Source organism: Gobio gobio, assembly GCF_949357685.1.
Source record: "Gobio gobio genome assembly, chromosome: 23".
Taxonomy (NCBI): Eukaryota; Metazoa; Chordata; class Actinopteri; order Cypriniformes; family Gobionidae; genus Gobio; species Gobio gobio.
Window position 1 is genome coordinate 43,330,447 of NC_137119.1, and position 14,621 is coordinate 43,345,067.

General features: G+C 35.8%; 1 protein-coding gene across 1 annotated transcript in view; it reads right to left on the reverse strand.

Annotated features, from left to right (window-relative positions):
* The window catches only part of kcnh2b (potassium voltage-gated channel, subfamily H (eag-related), member 2b), a gene marked incomplete at both ends in the record, with an annotated part of 338,495 nt that overhangs the window by 17,861 nt on the left and 306,013 nt on the right, over positions 1-14,621 (reverse strand). Inside the window, 2 exons of the mRNA XM_079806851.1 lie at positions 4,916-5,168; positions 12,472-12,671. Of these exons, the coding sequence (XP_079662977.1) occupies positions 4,916-5,168; positions 12,472-12,671 (453 nt within the window). The remainder of the gene's footprint in view (positions 1-4,915; positions 5,169-12,471; positions 12,672-14,621) is intronic.

Here is a 14,621-nt window from a genome sequence, read left to right on the forward strand (position 1 = left end):
TATCTATCTATCTATCTATCTATCTATCTATCTATCTATCTATCTATCTATCTATCTATCTATCTATCCTTCTATCTATCTATCTATCTATCTATCTATCTATCTATCTATCTATCTATCTATCTATCTATCTATCTATCTATCTATCTATCTATCTATCTATCTATCTATCTATCTATCTATCTATCCTTCTATCTATCTATCTATCTATCTATCTATCTATCTATCTATCTATCTATCTATCTATCTATCTATCTATCTATCTATCTATCTATCTATCTATCTATCTATCTATCTATCTATCTATCCTTCTGTCATTCTATCTATCTATCTATCTATCTATCTATCTATCTATCTATCTATCTATCTATCTATCTATCTATCTATCTATCTATCTATCTATCTATCTATCTATCTATCTATCTATCTATCCTTCTATCTATCTATCTATCTATCTATCTATCTATCTATCTATCTATCTATCTATCTATCTATCTATCTATCTATCTATCTATCTATCTATCTATCTATCTATCTATCTATCCTTCTATCTATCTATCTATCTATCTATCTATCTATCTATCTATCTATCTATCTATCTATCTATCTATCTATCTATCTATCTATCTATCTATCTATCTATCTATCTATCCTTCTGTCATTCTATCTATCTATCTATCTATCTATCTATCTATCTATCTATCTATCTATCTATCTATCTATCTATCTATCTATCTATCTATCTATCTATCCTTCTATCTATCTATCTATCTATCTATCTATCTATCTATCTATCTATCTATCTATCTATCTATCTATCTATCTATCTATCTATCTATCTATCTATCTATCTATCTATCTATCTATCTATCTATCTATCTATCTATCTATCTATCTATCTATCTATCTATCTATCCTTCTGTCATTCTATCTATCTATCTATCTATCTATCTATCTATCTATCTATCTATCTATCTATCTATCTATCTATCTATCTATCTATCTATCTATCTATCTATCTATCTATCTATCTATCTATCTATCTATCTATCTATCCTTCTGTCATTCTATCTATCTATCTATCTATCTATCTATCTATCTATCTATCTATCTATCTATCTATCTATCTATCTATCTATCTATCTATCTATCTATCTATCTATCTATCTATCTATCTATCATTCTATCTATCTATCTATCTATCTATCTATCTATCTATCTATCTATCTATCCTTCTGTCATTCTATCTATCTATCTATCTATCTATCTATCTATCTATCTATCTATCTATCTATCTATCTATCTATCTATCTATCTATCTATCTATCTATCTATCTATCTATCTATCTATCTATCCTTCTGTCATTCTATCTATCTATCTATCTATCTATCTATCTATCTATCTATCTATCTATCTATCTATCTATCTATCTATCTATCTATCTATCTATCTATCTATCTATCTATCTATCTATCTATCTATCTATCTATCTATCTATCTATCTATCTATCTATCTATCTATCTATCTATCTATCTATCATCTATTTATTTATTTATTTATTTGTTGTTGTTTGTCCATATTTCAGCTGTTTGACTTCAGGAGATTTGGACATGAACTGTTTGATGGAGTGTTTTTTATCCTCTTTGATTGACAGTCATTAGTCATTATTAGTTTTCACAGCGCAGTGACATTCATTCTGCTCAACGTCTGCTTCTGTTTTCCACAGAAGAAAAAGTGACACAGGAGAGTCCTGAGGGTGAGTGAAGGTTCACACAGACAGATGCTGTCCTGTAGGGGGCGCTGGAGGACAGACAGAACCAGTCAAACTGAGCCTGCAGATCAACAGCATTTACAGTTTTTCTCAGTCGCTTTGGTACATTTCTCAGATCAGAATTGAAATTCTCAAAGCGACCTGTTCAATCTTCACATCATGTGTCACGCAGTTTCTCATTTCTTTGAACAAGTTGCAAATGCTTGTGTACATCCATGCAAGTGATTATGTGCAATTCTCTGCTGTTTCCTACATTATCAGCTGCTTATGTCATGTTGATCAGGATGTATTATAATGTGTCTCTGTTGAATAGTCTCACCCCCACAACATTTAGGCATTAGTTCATAGCAGAAGTCTTTACATGCAAAATGGTTGAACAAGTTGTCATAAAATGTCAAGCATATTTCTATACATTTCCGTTAGACGTTCACATTTCTACTTTTGTTTTTCTGGGGTTTTTCCTCTTTGTGCTATGCAGTGCTGTCTTTTCCTTTCTGTATCGCAATGATATGGTCTGTCAACAAATTACAGTACAAACAGTAAAAGCATAAATGTGAATCTTGTCCAGTCTCTTGCATTCAAACTCCCACATACACTGAGGTGTAACCTACAATTTACAATAACTGTCATCAAAACTTTAGCCATATTTACATCAGAACATCCCTCCAGAGAACAGTTATATTGACAATATTATGACTAAGCAATTTGACTGTCTTATCCGTACACAATGACACAAGGACTGGTCATTCTGACGGCACTGACATGTTCATTGACACAGATATTTACTTCTGAGAGATGAACTGAGGATTTTGAGCAAGAGACTGGCTTTTGCAGGTCATCCATGGTGTTTTGCTATTTGTACGAATTGTTTTGAGAAATGCACTTACTGTTTTGCAAATGTCGAGGATGATTCGAGAAATGTACCAAAGCGACTGAGAAAAACTGTAATTTTTTTAATGTATGAAAAACATTAAAAACTGTTAGATAAATAGTAAGGGTGACATTATAAATAATATTGTTTCCAAACTTAAATTGGCTATATTTAAAGGGATAGTTCACCCAAAAATGAAAATGATCCCATAATTTACTCATTCTCAAGTCATCTTAGGTGTATATGACATTGTTCTTTCAGACGAATACAATTAGAGTTAAATAGGCTCTCCCAAGCTTTATAATGGCAGTGAATAGCTGCCCAAAATTTGAAGCCCAAAAAAGTAAAACCATCCATCATAAAAGTGCCCCATATGACTCCGGGGGTTAAAGGGTTAGTTCACCCAAAAATGTAAATTGTGTCATTAATGACTGAGCCTCATGTGGTTGGACACCCGTCAGACCTCCGTTCATCTTCAGACACAAATGAAGATATTTTAGTGTAAATCTGATGCTCTGAAAGGCCTCCATTGGCTCAACTTTACACTCTCAAGACCCTTAAAAGGCACTAAAGACGTCGATACAAAGTCCATCTCACTACAGCGGCTCTACAATAACTTTATGAAGAGACGAGAATAGTTTTTGTGCGCAAAAAACCCTAAATAACGACTAATATAGTGATGACCGATTTCAAAACACGGCCTCATGAAGCTTGAAGCGTTATGAATCAGTGAGTCGATTCAGCGGTTCAGAGCGTTATGAATCAGTGAGTCGATTCAGCGGTTCAGAGCGTTATGAATCAGTGAGTCGATTCAGCGGTTCAGAGCGTTATGAATCAGTGAGTCGATTCAGCGGCTCAGAGCGTTATAAATCAGTGAGTCGAATCAGCGGTTCAGAGCGTTATGAATCAGTGAGTCGAATCAGCGGTTTGAATCGCCAAATTTCAGCAGTTTGACACGCGATCCGAATCATGATTCGACTCACTGATTCATAACGCTTCGAAGCTTCATGATTCCGTGTTTTGAAATCGTCATCACTATATAAGTCGTTATTTAGGGTTTTTTTGCGCACAAAAACTATTCTCGTCTCTTCATAAAGGCTGCATCCCAATTCGCCTACTTATACTACGTCCTAAAAGTATGTACTCTTTTTGTGAAGAAAAAGTACATACTTTTGAGTGTGTAGCAGAAGAGTATGCAAGCTTTGGGACATACTACTTCGTCATCTTTAACGGACTCTGTTACGTGCGTCCCGTCACCGCTTAAACTGTCAATCATCGTCACAGTTCAAATCCCCCACTTTACATTTAATTTCCTACCGTATCGGAGAGAAATGTAGTCCTCGTTGATCTGCCTTTCGTGGGTCTTTAATGCAGAGACTCTTCTCTTGTGTTTGCAAAGTTAATGGTCAAACGTATCATTACAAAAGTTCTCAATGCTGCTGAAGGAGAAATATAATGTGGATAATATTGAATAAATATATTTTCGTCAGGTTAAATACTGATAATTGCTCACTCAAACCACTTTATCTAATCCTCTCCACTTAACCGTCAGACTCGCGTAACCTTCATGTTTGTAGTTTTTTAAACACTTTTTATCCGCGTTTGTAGTTCTAATCGAATCCTCGTCCATCTCGCAATGGGTTGTGGGCAATATCAGCCGTTAGAGTGCGCATCAATCTGCACTTCGGATTCTGACCGGAAATAGTAAACCATCCGGGAATCTTTGGAATACTTTTTTCAACATACTAAGATTTGGGACATACTAATTCTTTTTTCGAATACTATTTAGTACGGATAGTATGCGAATTGGGACGCAGCAAAAGTTATTGTAGAGCCGCTGTAGTGAGATGGACTTTGTAACGACGTCTTTAGTGTCTTTTAAGGGTCTTGAGAGTGTAAAGTTGAGCTAATGGAGGCCTTTCAGAGCATCAGATTTACACTAAAATATCTTCATTTGTGTCTGAAGATGAACGGAGGTCTGACGGGTGTCCAACCACATGAGGGTCAGTCATTAATGACACAATTTACATTTTTGGGCTAACTAACCCTTTAATAAAGGTCTTCTGAAATAAATCATTGGGTGTGTGTAAGAAAAATATCCATAATATTTAAGGATTTTGAGCAAGAGACTGGCTTTTGCAGGTGTTATGGTGTTTTGCTATTTGTACGAATTGTTTTGAGAAATGCACTTGCTGTTTTTCAAATGTTGAGGATGATTGGAGAAATGAGCGACTGAGAAAGCCTGTAAAGGGGATCCACACGCAGGCCTACCTAAGATGGCCACCACGACGTCCCCGCGCAGGATCTCGATGGAGCCGCGGGAGATGAAGTAGAGCGCCGTCAGCACGTCTCCGGCGTGCACCAGAGTGTCTCCTGGAGGGGCGTGGGTGGTCTTGAACTTCATGGCCAGCGCCCGCAGGCAGCCTTTACTGGAGCCCCTGAACGCCTTACAGTTCTGGAGGAGCGTGCGGTTCAGATGGAGACAGATGTCGGCCTGGAGGCACTCCGGGAAACCCTTCAGCACCTGATCGGACACACACACACACACACACACACACACACACACACACACACCACTGTAAAGCACTCCTCTACAACTCTAAATATTTGTATAACTGTATAAATCTGGAGATGGATGGATGGATGGATGGATGGAAAGATAGATAGATAGATAGATAGATAGATAGATAGATAGATAGATAGATAGATAGATAGATAGATAGATAGATAGATAGATAGATAGATAGATAGATAGATAGATAGATAGATAGATAGATAGATAGATTAAAAAGTTGGATGGATGGATGGATGGATGGATGGATGGATGGATGGATGGATGGATGGATGGATGGATGGATAGATAGATAGATAGATAGATAGATAGATCGATAGATCGATAGATCGATAGATAGATAGATTAAAAAGTTGGTTGGATGGATGGATGGATGGATGGATGGATGGATGGATGGATGGATAGATAGATAGATAGATAGATAGATAGATAGATAGATAGATAGATAGATAGATAGATAGATAGATAGATAGATAGATAGATAGATAGATAGATAGATAGATAGATAGATAGATAGATAGATGATTGACGGACGGACGGACGGAGAGACAGACAAACATGAATGGATGGATGGATGATAGATAGATGATGAATGGATGGATGGATAGATAATTGACATAGATGGATGGAAGGATGGATGGATTGATAGATGGATGGATGGAAGGATGGATGGATAGATGATGGATGAAGGATGGATGGATAGAACGACAGACAGATACAGATGGAAGGATGGATGGATGGATGGATGATGGATGAAGGATGGATGGATAGAACGACAGACAGATACAGATGGAAGGATGGATGGATGGAGAGAATGACAGACAGATACAGTTGGATGGATGGATGGATGGATGGATGATGGATGGATGGATAGATGATGGATGAAGGATGGATGGATAGAACGACAGACAGATACAGATGGAAGGATGGATGGATGGATGGATGATGGATGAAGGATGGATGGATAGAACGACAGACAGATACAGATGGAAGGATGGATGGATGGATAGAATGACAGACAGATACAGTTGGATGGATGGATGGATGGATGATGGATGGATGGATAGATGATGGATGAAGGATGGATGGATAGAACGACAGACAGATACAGATGGAAGGATGGATGGATGGATGGATGATGGATGAAGGATGGATGGATAGAACGACAGACAGATACAGATGGAAGGATGGATGGATGGATAGAATGACAGACAGATACAGTTGGATGGATGGATGGATGGATGATGGATGGATGGATAGATGATGGATGAAGGATGGATGGATAGAACGACAGACAGATACAGATGGATGGATGGATGGATGGATAGAATGACAGACAGATATAGATGGATGGATGGATGGATGGATGAATATACTCATAAGAGATGCTAGGTACACAAACTCTTGTTGTGTGTTCAAGCTCTTGTTGTGTTTAATGCTGTGGTTCCTCTCAGAGCTGGTGGTTTAGTTTTAATATCTTGTAAATAATAGTTTGAAGACAAAATCGATTAAAAAAGGGAATTACACTCCGCAGCTCAGCATTCATAACGCTCTGACTGTCCAATCAGATCGCTCCACTGCCCATAATGAGCAGAGCTGGCGGAGGAGGCTCGTTTGTTTCCTGTCCTTCAATGCGTTTGGGCTGGTGATGGCAGAGGAAGGAGAGGACGGCTGCTAAATTAACTCATTATAGATGATGCATATTCATGAGATCGCACTTTATCACGCCCTTTTACAGCCGGAACCGCCATAGGCATCGAGGGGACAAGCCCCGCCCAATAACTGGACATGGCCAAATCATCCCCCAATATTTGATATTTCTTCATCTCCATTACGCACCGCATCTCCAGAATGATGGCCAATCAGATCAAAGGAGGCGGGGCTTGATGTTCACTGAGGATGAGTGTGAAGCTTTTAGTTTTTACAGTGAAAGAGTGCGTGGTAAGATATACAGTTAAACATTTCATATTTCACAACTGTGTTACGACAGACAGTAACATATATAGTGATGCTATTCTACACCATTTTGAATTGAAATATGCATTTATAGGATGTCATTCATAACTAATGTGGAGACAGAAACATGCAATTTTGACAGACACAAGAGTGAATGTGCGCATATTTTCAAATTAAATATTATTTGCAAAGGGTTTAAATGGATTACTAAACTATAAAGGCTATAATTAGACCTAGAACTTCTTTTACCATTCTTATTTCTTCTTTGTTTCCTTTTATTCCTTTAATTATTTAATTTCTTTAAATAAATAAAAAGCTTTGGATTCAAGACTTGTTACAGCCTTGATGTGTTTTCTGTCTCCACTAGAGCAGTAATGTTGATTATTCCTCATATCCTCCAGTGTTGCGGCTCCTCGCTTCCCAGTCTGTCAGTAACTCTGTTTACTTCCTGTCTCTGTGAAGCCCCGCCTTCTGGAAAGCACAGTGCTCTGATTGGTCGGCTGGAGCGGTGTTTTGTGATTGGTGTTTCGGAAATGTCCCACCCCTCACCATAACCGGCAGTTTCACACGACTAACTAACTTAACCAAGCTCCGCCCCTTTATTCTGCGCATTAATTATTATAATGAGGAATATTGTGACATGACGGTTCCTGAAGAAAACTGAAAGGATGGATGGTTGGATAGATGGATGGATGGATGTATAGATGCATGGTTGGATGGTTGGATAGATGGATGTATAGATGGATGGATGGATGGATGTATAGATGGATGGATGGTTGGATAGATGGATGTATGGATGGATGTATAGATGGATGGATGGATGGATGTATAGATGGATGGATGGTTGGATAGATGGATGGATGTATAGATGGATGGATGGATGGATGGATGGATGTATAGATGGATGGATGGATGGTTGGATAGATGGATGGATGTATAGATGGGTGGTTGGATAGATGGATGGATGGATGTATAGATGCATGGATAGATGTATAGATGGATGGTTGGATAGATGGATGTATGGATGTATGGATGGATGTATAGATGGATGGATGGATGTATGTATAGATGGATGGTTGGATAGATGGATGGATGGATGGATGGATGTATAGATGGTTGGATAGATGGATGTATAGATGGGTGGTTGGATGGTTGGATAGATGGATGTATAGATGGATGGATGGATGGATGGATGTATAGATGCATGGTTGGATGGTTGGATAGATGGATGTATAGATGGATGGATGGATGGATGTATAGATGGATGGATGGTTGGATAGATGGATGTATGGATGGATGTATAGATGGATGGATGGATGGATGTATAGATGGATGGATGGTTGGATAGATGGATGGATGTATAGATGGATGGATGGATGGATGGATGTATAGATGGATGGATAGATGTATAGATGGATGGTTGGATAGATGGATGTATGGATGGATGGATGGATGTATAGATGGATGGATAGATGTATAGATGGATGGTTGGATAGATGGATGTATGGATGGATGGATGGATGTATAGATGGATGGATGGATGTATGTATAGATGGATGGTTGGATAGATGGATGGATGGATGGATGTATAGATGGTTGGATAGATGGATGTATAGATGGGTGGTTGGATAGATGGATGTATGGATGGATGAATGTATAGATGGGTGGTTGGATAGATGTATGGATGGATGAATGTATAGATGGTTGGATGGATGGATGGATGGATGTATAGATGGGTGGTTGGATAGATGGATGTATGGATGGTTGGATAGATGGATGTATAGATGGGTGGTTGGATAGATGGATGGATGGATGTATAGATGGGTGGTTGGATAGATGGATGTATGGATGGATGAATGTAGAGATGGATGGATGGATGTATAGATGGATGGTTGGATAGATGGATGTATAGATGGTTGATAGATGGATGGATGTATAGATGGGTGGTTGGATAGATGGATGTATGGATGGATTAATGTATAGATGGATATATGGATGGATGAATGTATAGATGGATGGTTGGATAGATGGATGTATGGATGGATGTATAGATGGGTGGTTGGATAGATGTATGGATGGATGAATGTATAGATGGATGTATGGATGGATGAATGTATAGATGGATGGGTGGATGTATGGATGGATGGTTGAATAGATGGATGTATAGATGGATGGATGAATGTATAGATGGGTGGTTGGATAGATGGATGTATGGATGGATGAATGTATAGATGGATGTATGGATGGATGAATGTATAGATGGGTGGTTGGTTGGATAGATGTATGGATGGATTAATGTATAGATGGATGAATGTATAGATGGATGGTTGGATAGATGGATGTATGGATGGATGTATAGATGGGTGGTTGGATAGATGGATGTATGAATGTATAGATGGGTGGTTGGATAGATGGATGCATAGATGGATGGATGTATAGATGGATGAATGTATAGATGGATGTATAGATGGGTGGTTGGATGTATGAATGTATAGATGGGTGGTTGGATGGATGAATGTATAGATGGATGTATAGATGTTTGGATGTATAGATGTATGGTTGTATAGATGTATGAATGTATAAATGTATGAATGTATAGATGGATGTATAGATGTATAAATGTATGAATGTATAGATGGATGTATAGATGTATGGATGTATAGATGGGTGGTTGGTTGGATAGATGTATGGATGGATTAATGTATAGATGGATGAATGTATAGATGGATGGTTGAATAGATGGATGTATAGATGGATGGATGAATGTATAGATGGGTGGTTGGATAGATGATGTATGGATGGATGAATGTATAGATGGATGTATGGATGGATGAATGTATAGATGGGTGGTTGGTTGGATAGATGTATGGATGGATTAATGTATAGATGGATGAATGTATAGATGGATGGTTGGATAGATGGATGTATGGATGGATGTATAGATGGGTGGTTGGATAGATGGATGTATGAATGTATAGATGGGTGGTTGGATAGATGGATGCATAGATGGATGGATGTATAGATGGATGAATGTATAGATGGATGTATAGATGGGTGGTTGGATGTATGAATGTATAGATGGGTGGTTGGATGGATGAATGTATAGATGGATGTATAGATGTTTGGATGTATAGATGTATGGTTGTATAGATGTATGAATGTATAAATGTATGAATGTATAGATGGATGTATAGATGTATAAATGTATGAATGTATAGATGGATGTATAGATGTATGGATGTATAGATGGGTGGTTGGATGTATGAATGTATAGATGGATGGTTGGATAGATGGATGTATGGATGGATGTATGAATGTATAGATGGATGTATAGATGGGTGGTTGGATAGATGGATGTATGGATGGATGAATGTATAGATGGGTGGTTGGATAGATGGATGTATGGATGGATGTATGAATGTATAGATGGATGTATAGATGGGTGGTTGGATGGATGTATGAATGTATAGATGGATGTATAGATGGGTGGTTGGATAGATGTATGTATGGATGGATGAATGTATAGATGGGTGGTTGGATAGATGGATGTATGGATGGATGTATAGATGGGTGGTTGGATAGATGGATGAATGTATAGATGGATGTATAGATGGGTGGTTGGATGGATGAATGTATAGATGTATGAATGTATAGATGGATGTATAGATGTATGGATGTATAGATGGGTGGTTGGATGGATGAATGAATGTGTAGATGTATGAATGTATAGATGGATGTATAGATGGGTGGTTGGATGGATGAATGTATAGATGTATGAATGTATAGATGGGTGATTGGATGGATTAATGTATAGATGTATGAATGTATAGATGGATGTATAGATGGGTGGTTGGATGGATGAATGTATAGATGTATGAATGTATAGATGTATGAATGTATAGATGGATGTATAGATGGGTGGTTGGATGGATGAATGTATAGATGTATGAATGTATAGATGGATGTATAGATGGGTGGTTGGATGGATGAATGTATAGATGGATGTATAGATGTATAGATGGATGTATAGATGGGTGGTTGGTTGGATGGATGAATGTAAAGATGTATGAATGTATAGATGTATGAATGTATAGATGGATGTATAGATGGGTGGTTGGATGGATGAATGTATAGATGTATGAATGTACAGATGTATGAATGTATAGATGGATGTATAGATGGGTGGTTGGATGGATGAATGTATAGATGGATTTATAGATGGATGTATAGATGGATGTATAGATGGGTGTTTGGATGGATGAATGTATAGATGAATGTATAGATGGATGTATAGATGGATGTATAGATGGGTGGTTGGATGGATGAATGTATAGATGGATGAATGTATAGATGTATGTATAGATGGGTGGTTGGATGGATGAATGTATAGATGGATGTATAGATGTATGGATGTATAGATGGGTGGTTGGATGGATGGATGTATGGATGGATGAATGTATAGATGGATGTATAGATGTATGAATGTATAGATGTATGAATGTATAGATGGATGTATAGATGGGTGGTTGGATGGATGAATGTATAGATGGATGTATAGATGTATGGATGTATAGATGGGTGGTTGGATGGATGGATGAATGTATAGATGGATGTATGGATGTATAGATGGGTGTATGGATGTATGTATGTATAGATGGATGTATGGATGTATAGATGGGTGTATGGATGGATGTATGTATAGATGGATGTATAGATGGGTGTATGGATGTATAGATGGATGTAAGGATGTATAGATGGATGTATGGATGGATGTATGTATAGATGGATGTATGGATGTATAGATGGATGTAAGGATGTATAGATGGATGTATGGATGGATGTATGTATAGATGGATGTATGGATGTATAGATGGGTGTATGGATGGATGGATGTATAGATGGATGTATAGATGGGTGTATGGATGGATGGATGTATAGATGGGTGTATGGATGTATAGATGGGTGTATGGATGGATGAATGTATAGATGGATGGATGTGTTCTTATTCACTGAAGAGAGATGAACATGTGAACAGTGTGTGTGTGTGTGTGTGTGTGTGTGTGTGTGTGTGTGTGTGTGTGTGTGTGTGTGTGTGTGTGTGTGAGAGTGTGTGTGTGTGTGTGTGTGAGTGTGTGTGTGTGTGTGTGTGTGTGTGTGTGTGAGTGTGTGTGTGTGTGTGTGTGTGTGTGTGTGTGTGTGTGTGTGTGTGTGTGTGTGTGTGTGTGTGTGTGTGTGTGTGTGTGTGTGTGTGTGTGTGTGTGTGTGTGTGTGTGTGTGTGAGAGTGAGCGTCAGACTCACGGCGTTCATGTCGATGCCGTTGGTGTAGGACCAGGCGTGCTGGAAGTATTCCTCCAGCCTCTGCCTCAGAGGGTTGGGGATCTGATGGAAGCGGATGAACTCTCGCACCCGCAGCATCTGCGTGTGATAGCGAGCGGTTCCCGAGTACAGACGCTGGATGATGGCGGACACGTTCCCGAAGATGCTGGCGTACATGAGCGCTGGGAACACGAGGGGGTAAACTGAGTCACGATGAAGCACAGACACAGCTTCACACTCTAATTCTACAGCACAGATCTTCAGCACTACAGGAGCTCGTCCTGAACTCGGCCGCTAGTCGTTCACACGACAAAACATGCACAAATAGCAACAAAGCAGCAGCAGCTGGAGCTCAAATGGTGGAGAAAGATCGAATGATCGTAATCTGAAGAAACCTGTCAAAACAGCCCATCCCAGTCACAGTATGAACATAAGAGGAAAACTCTTTAGCTCCTGCATGCCTGTTTTTGCTACATTCATTTTCAAACCTAACAAAACAATGCTTTATTATTTAATCTGTGGAGTATTTGTTCATCTCAGTACTATTGGTTGAACTGTATTTAATTTGGGCTGATTTTAATAAAGAAAAACACTGCATTTGTAATGTAATACGGTATAAAACCGATGTGTTACAGCCATTAGAGCTGCCATTAAAAATAGGGGAACAAAAAACTTTAAAATACAACAAAAAATAAAAAGACATACAATGCGGAAATTAGAATTTGTCATGAAAATAATGTCACAATGTAAAATAAAATGGATAAAATGTTGGGGTTAAATATCACCTGGATCTGATTCCGTGAGATTTAATAAATACAATACGGAAATTGTAGAATTAAAAAATCTAATAAAATAAAATGAATAAAAATAAATAAAATAAAAATAAAAATAAAATCTAATAAATAAAAATAAAATCTGATAAAATAAAATGAAATCTAATAAAACAAAATAAAATAAATACAATAAAATCTGATAAAATAAAATGAATAAAAATGAAATAAATAAAATAAAATAAAATAAATTAAAATAAAATCTAATAAAATAAAATAAATAAAAATAAAATCTAATAAAATAAAATGAAATCTAATAAAACAAAATAAAATAAATACAATAAAATCTGATAAAATAAAATGAATAAAAATGAAATAAATAAAATAAAATAAATTAAAATAAAATCTAATAAAATAAAATAAATACATTCTGATAAAATAAAATAAATTAAATTAAATAAAAAAAATCTAATAAAATAAAATTAATTCTAATAATAATAAAAAAATCTAATAAAATAAAATAAAATCTGATAAAATAAATAAAATAAATAAAATAAAAATAAAATCTAATAAAATAAAATAAATAAAAATAAAATCTAATAAAATAAAATAAAATAAATAAAAATAAAATCTAATAAATAAAAATAAAACCGGATAAAATAAAATGAATAAAATAAATAAAATCTAATAAAATAAAATAAGATCTAATAAAACATAATAAAATAAATAAAATAAAAATAAATACAATAAAATCTAATAAAATAAAATGAATAAAAATGAAATAAATAAAATAAAATAAATAAAAATAAAATCTAATAAAATAAAATCTGATCAAATAAAATAAATAATAATAAAAAAAAAATCTAATAATAATAAATAAAAAAAATCTAATAAAAAAAAAAATCTAATAAAATAAAATAAAATGAATAAAAAATTTTAAATAAATAAAAATAAAATCTAATAAAATAAATAAAATAAAAATAAAATCTAATAAAAATATAAAAATAAAAATCTAATAAAATAAATAAATAAAACATTTTGGGGTTAAATATCACCTGGACCAGATTACTTGAGATTTAAGACATAAAATACGGAAATTGCAGAATTAAAAAATAAAACAAAAATAAAATCTTATAAAATAAAGTCTAATAAAATGTTGGGGTTAAATATCACCTGGATCTGATTCCTTGAGATTTAAGACATAAAATACAGAAATTGTAGAATTAAAAATAAATAAATAAAATAAAATCTAAATATGTTGCGGTTAAATATCACCTGGACCAGATTCCTTGAGATTTATTCTAACACACTAAAGAAAGAAACAAACTCAATAGATGCAGTAAACAGAGCAGAAATAAAATG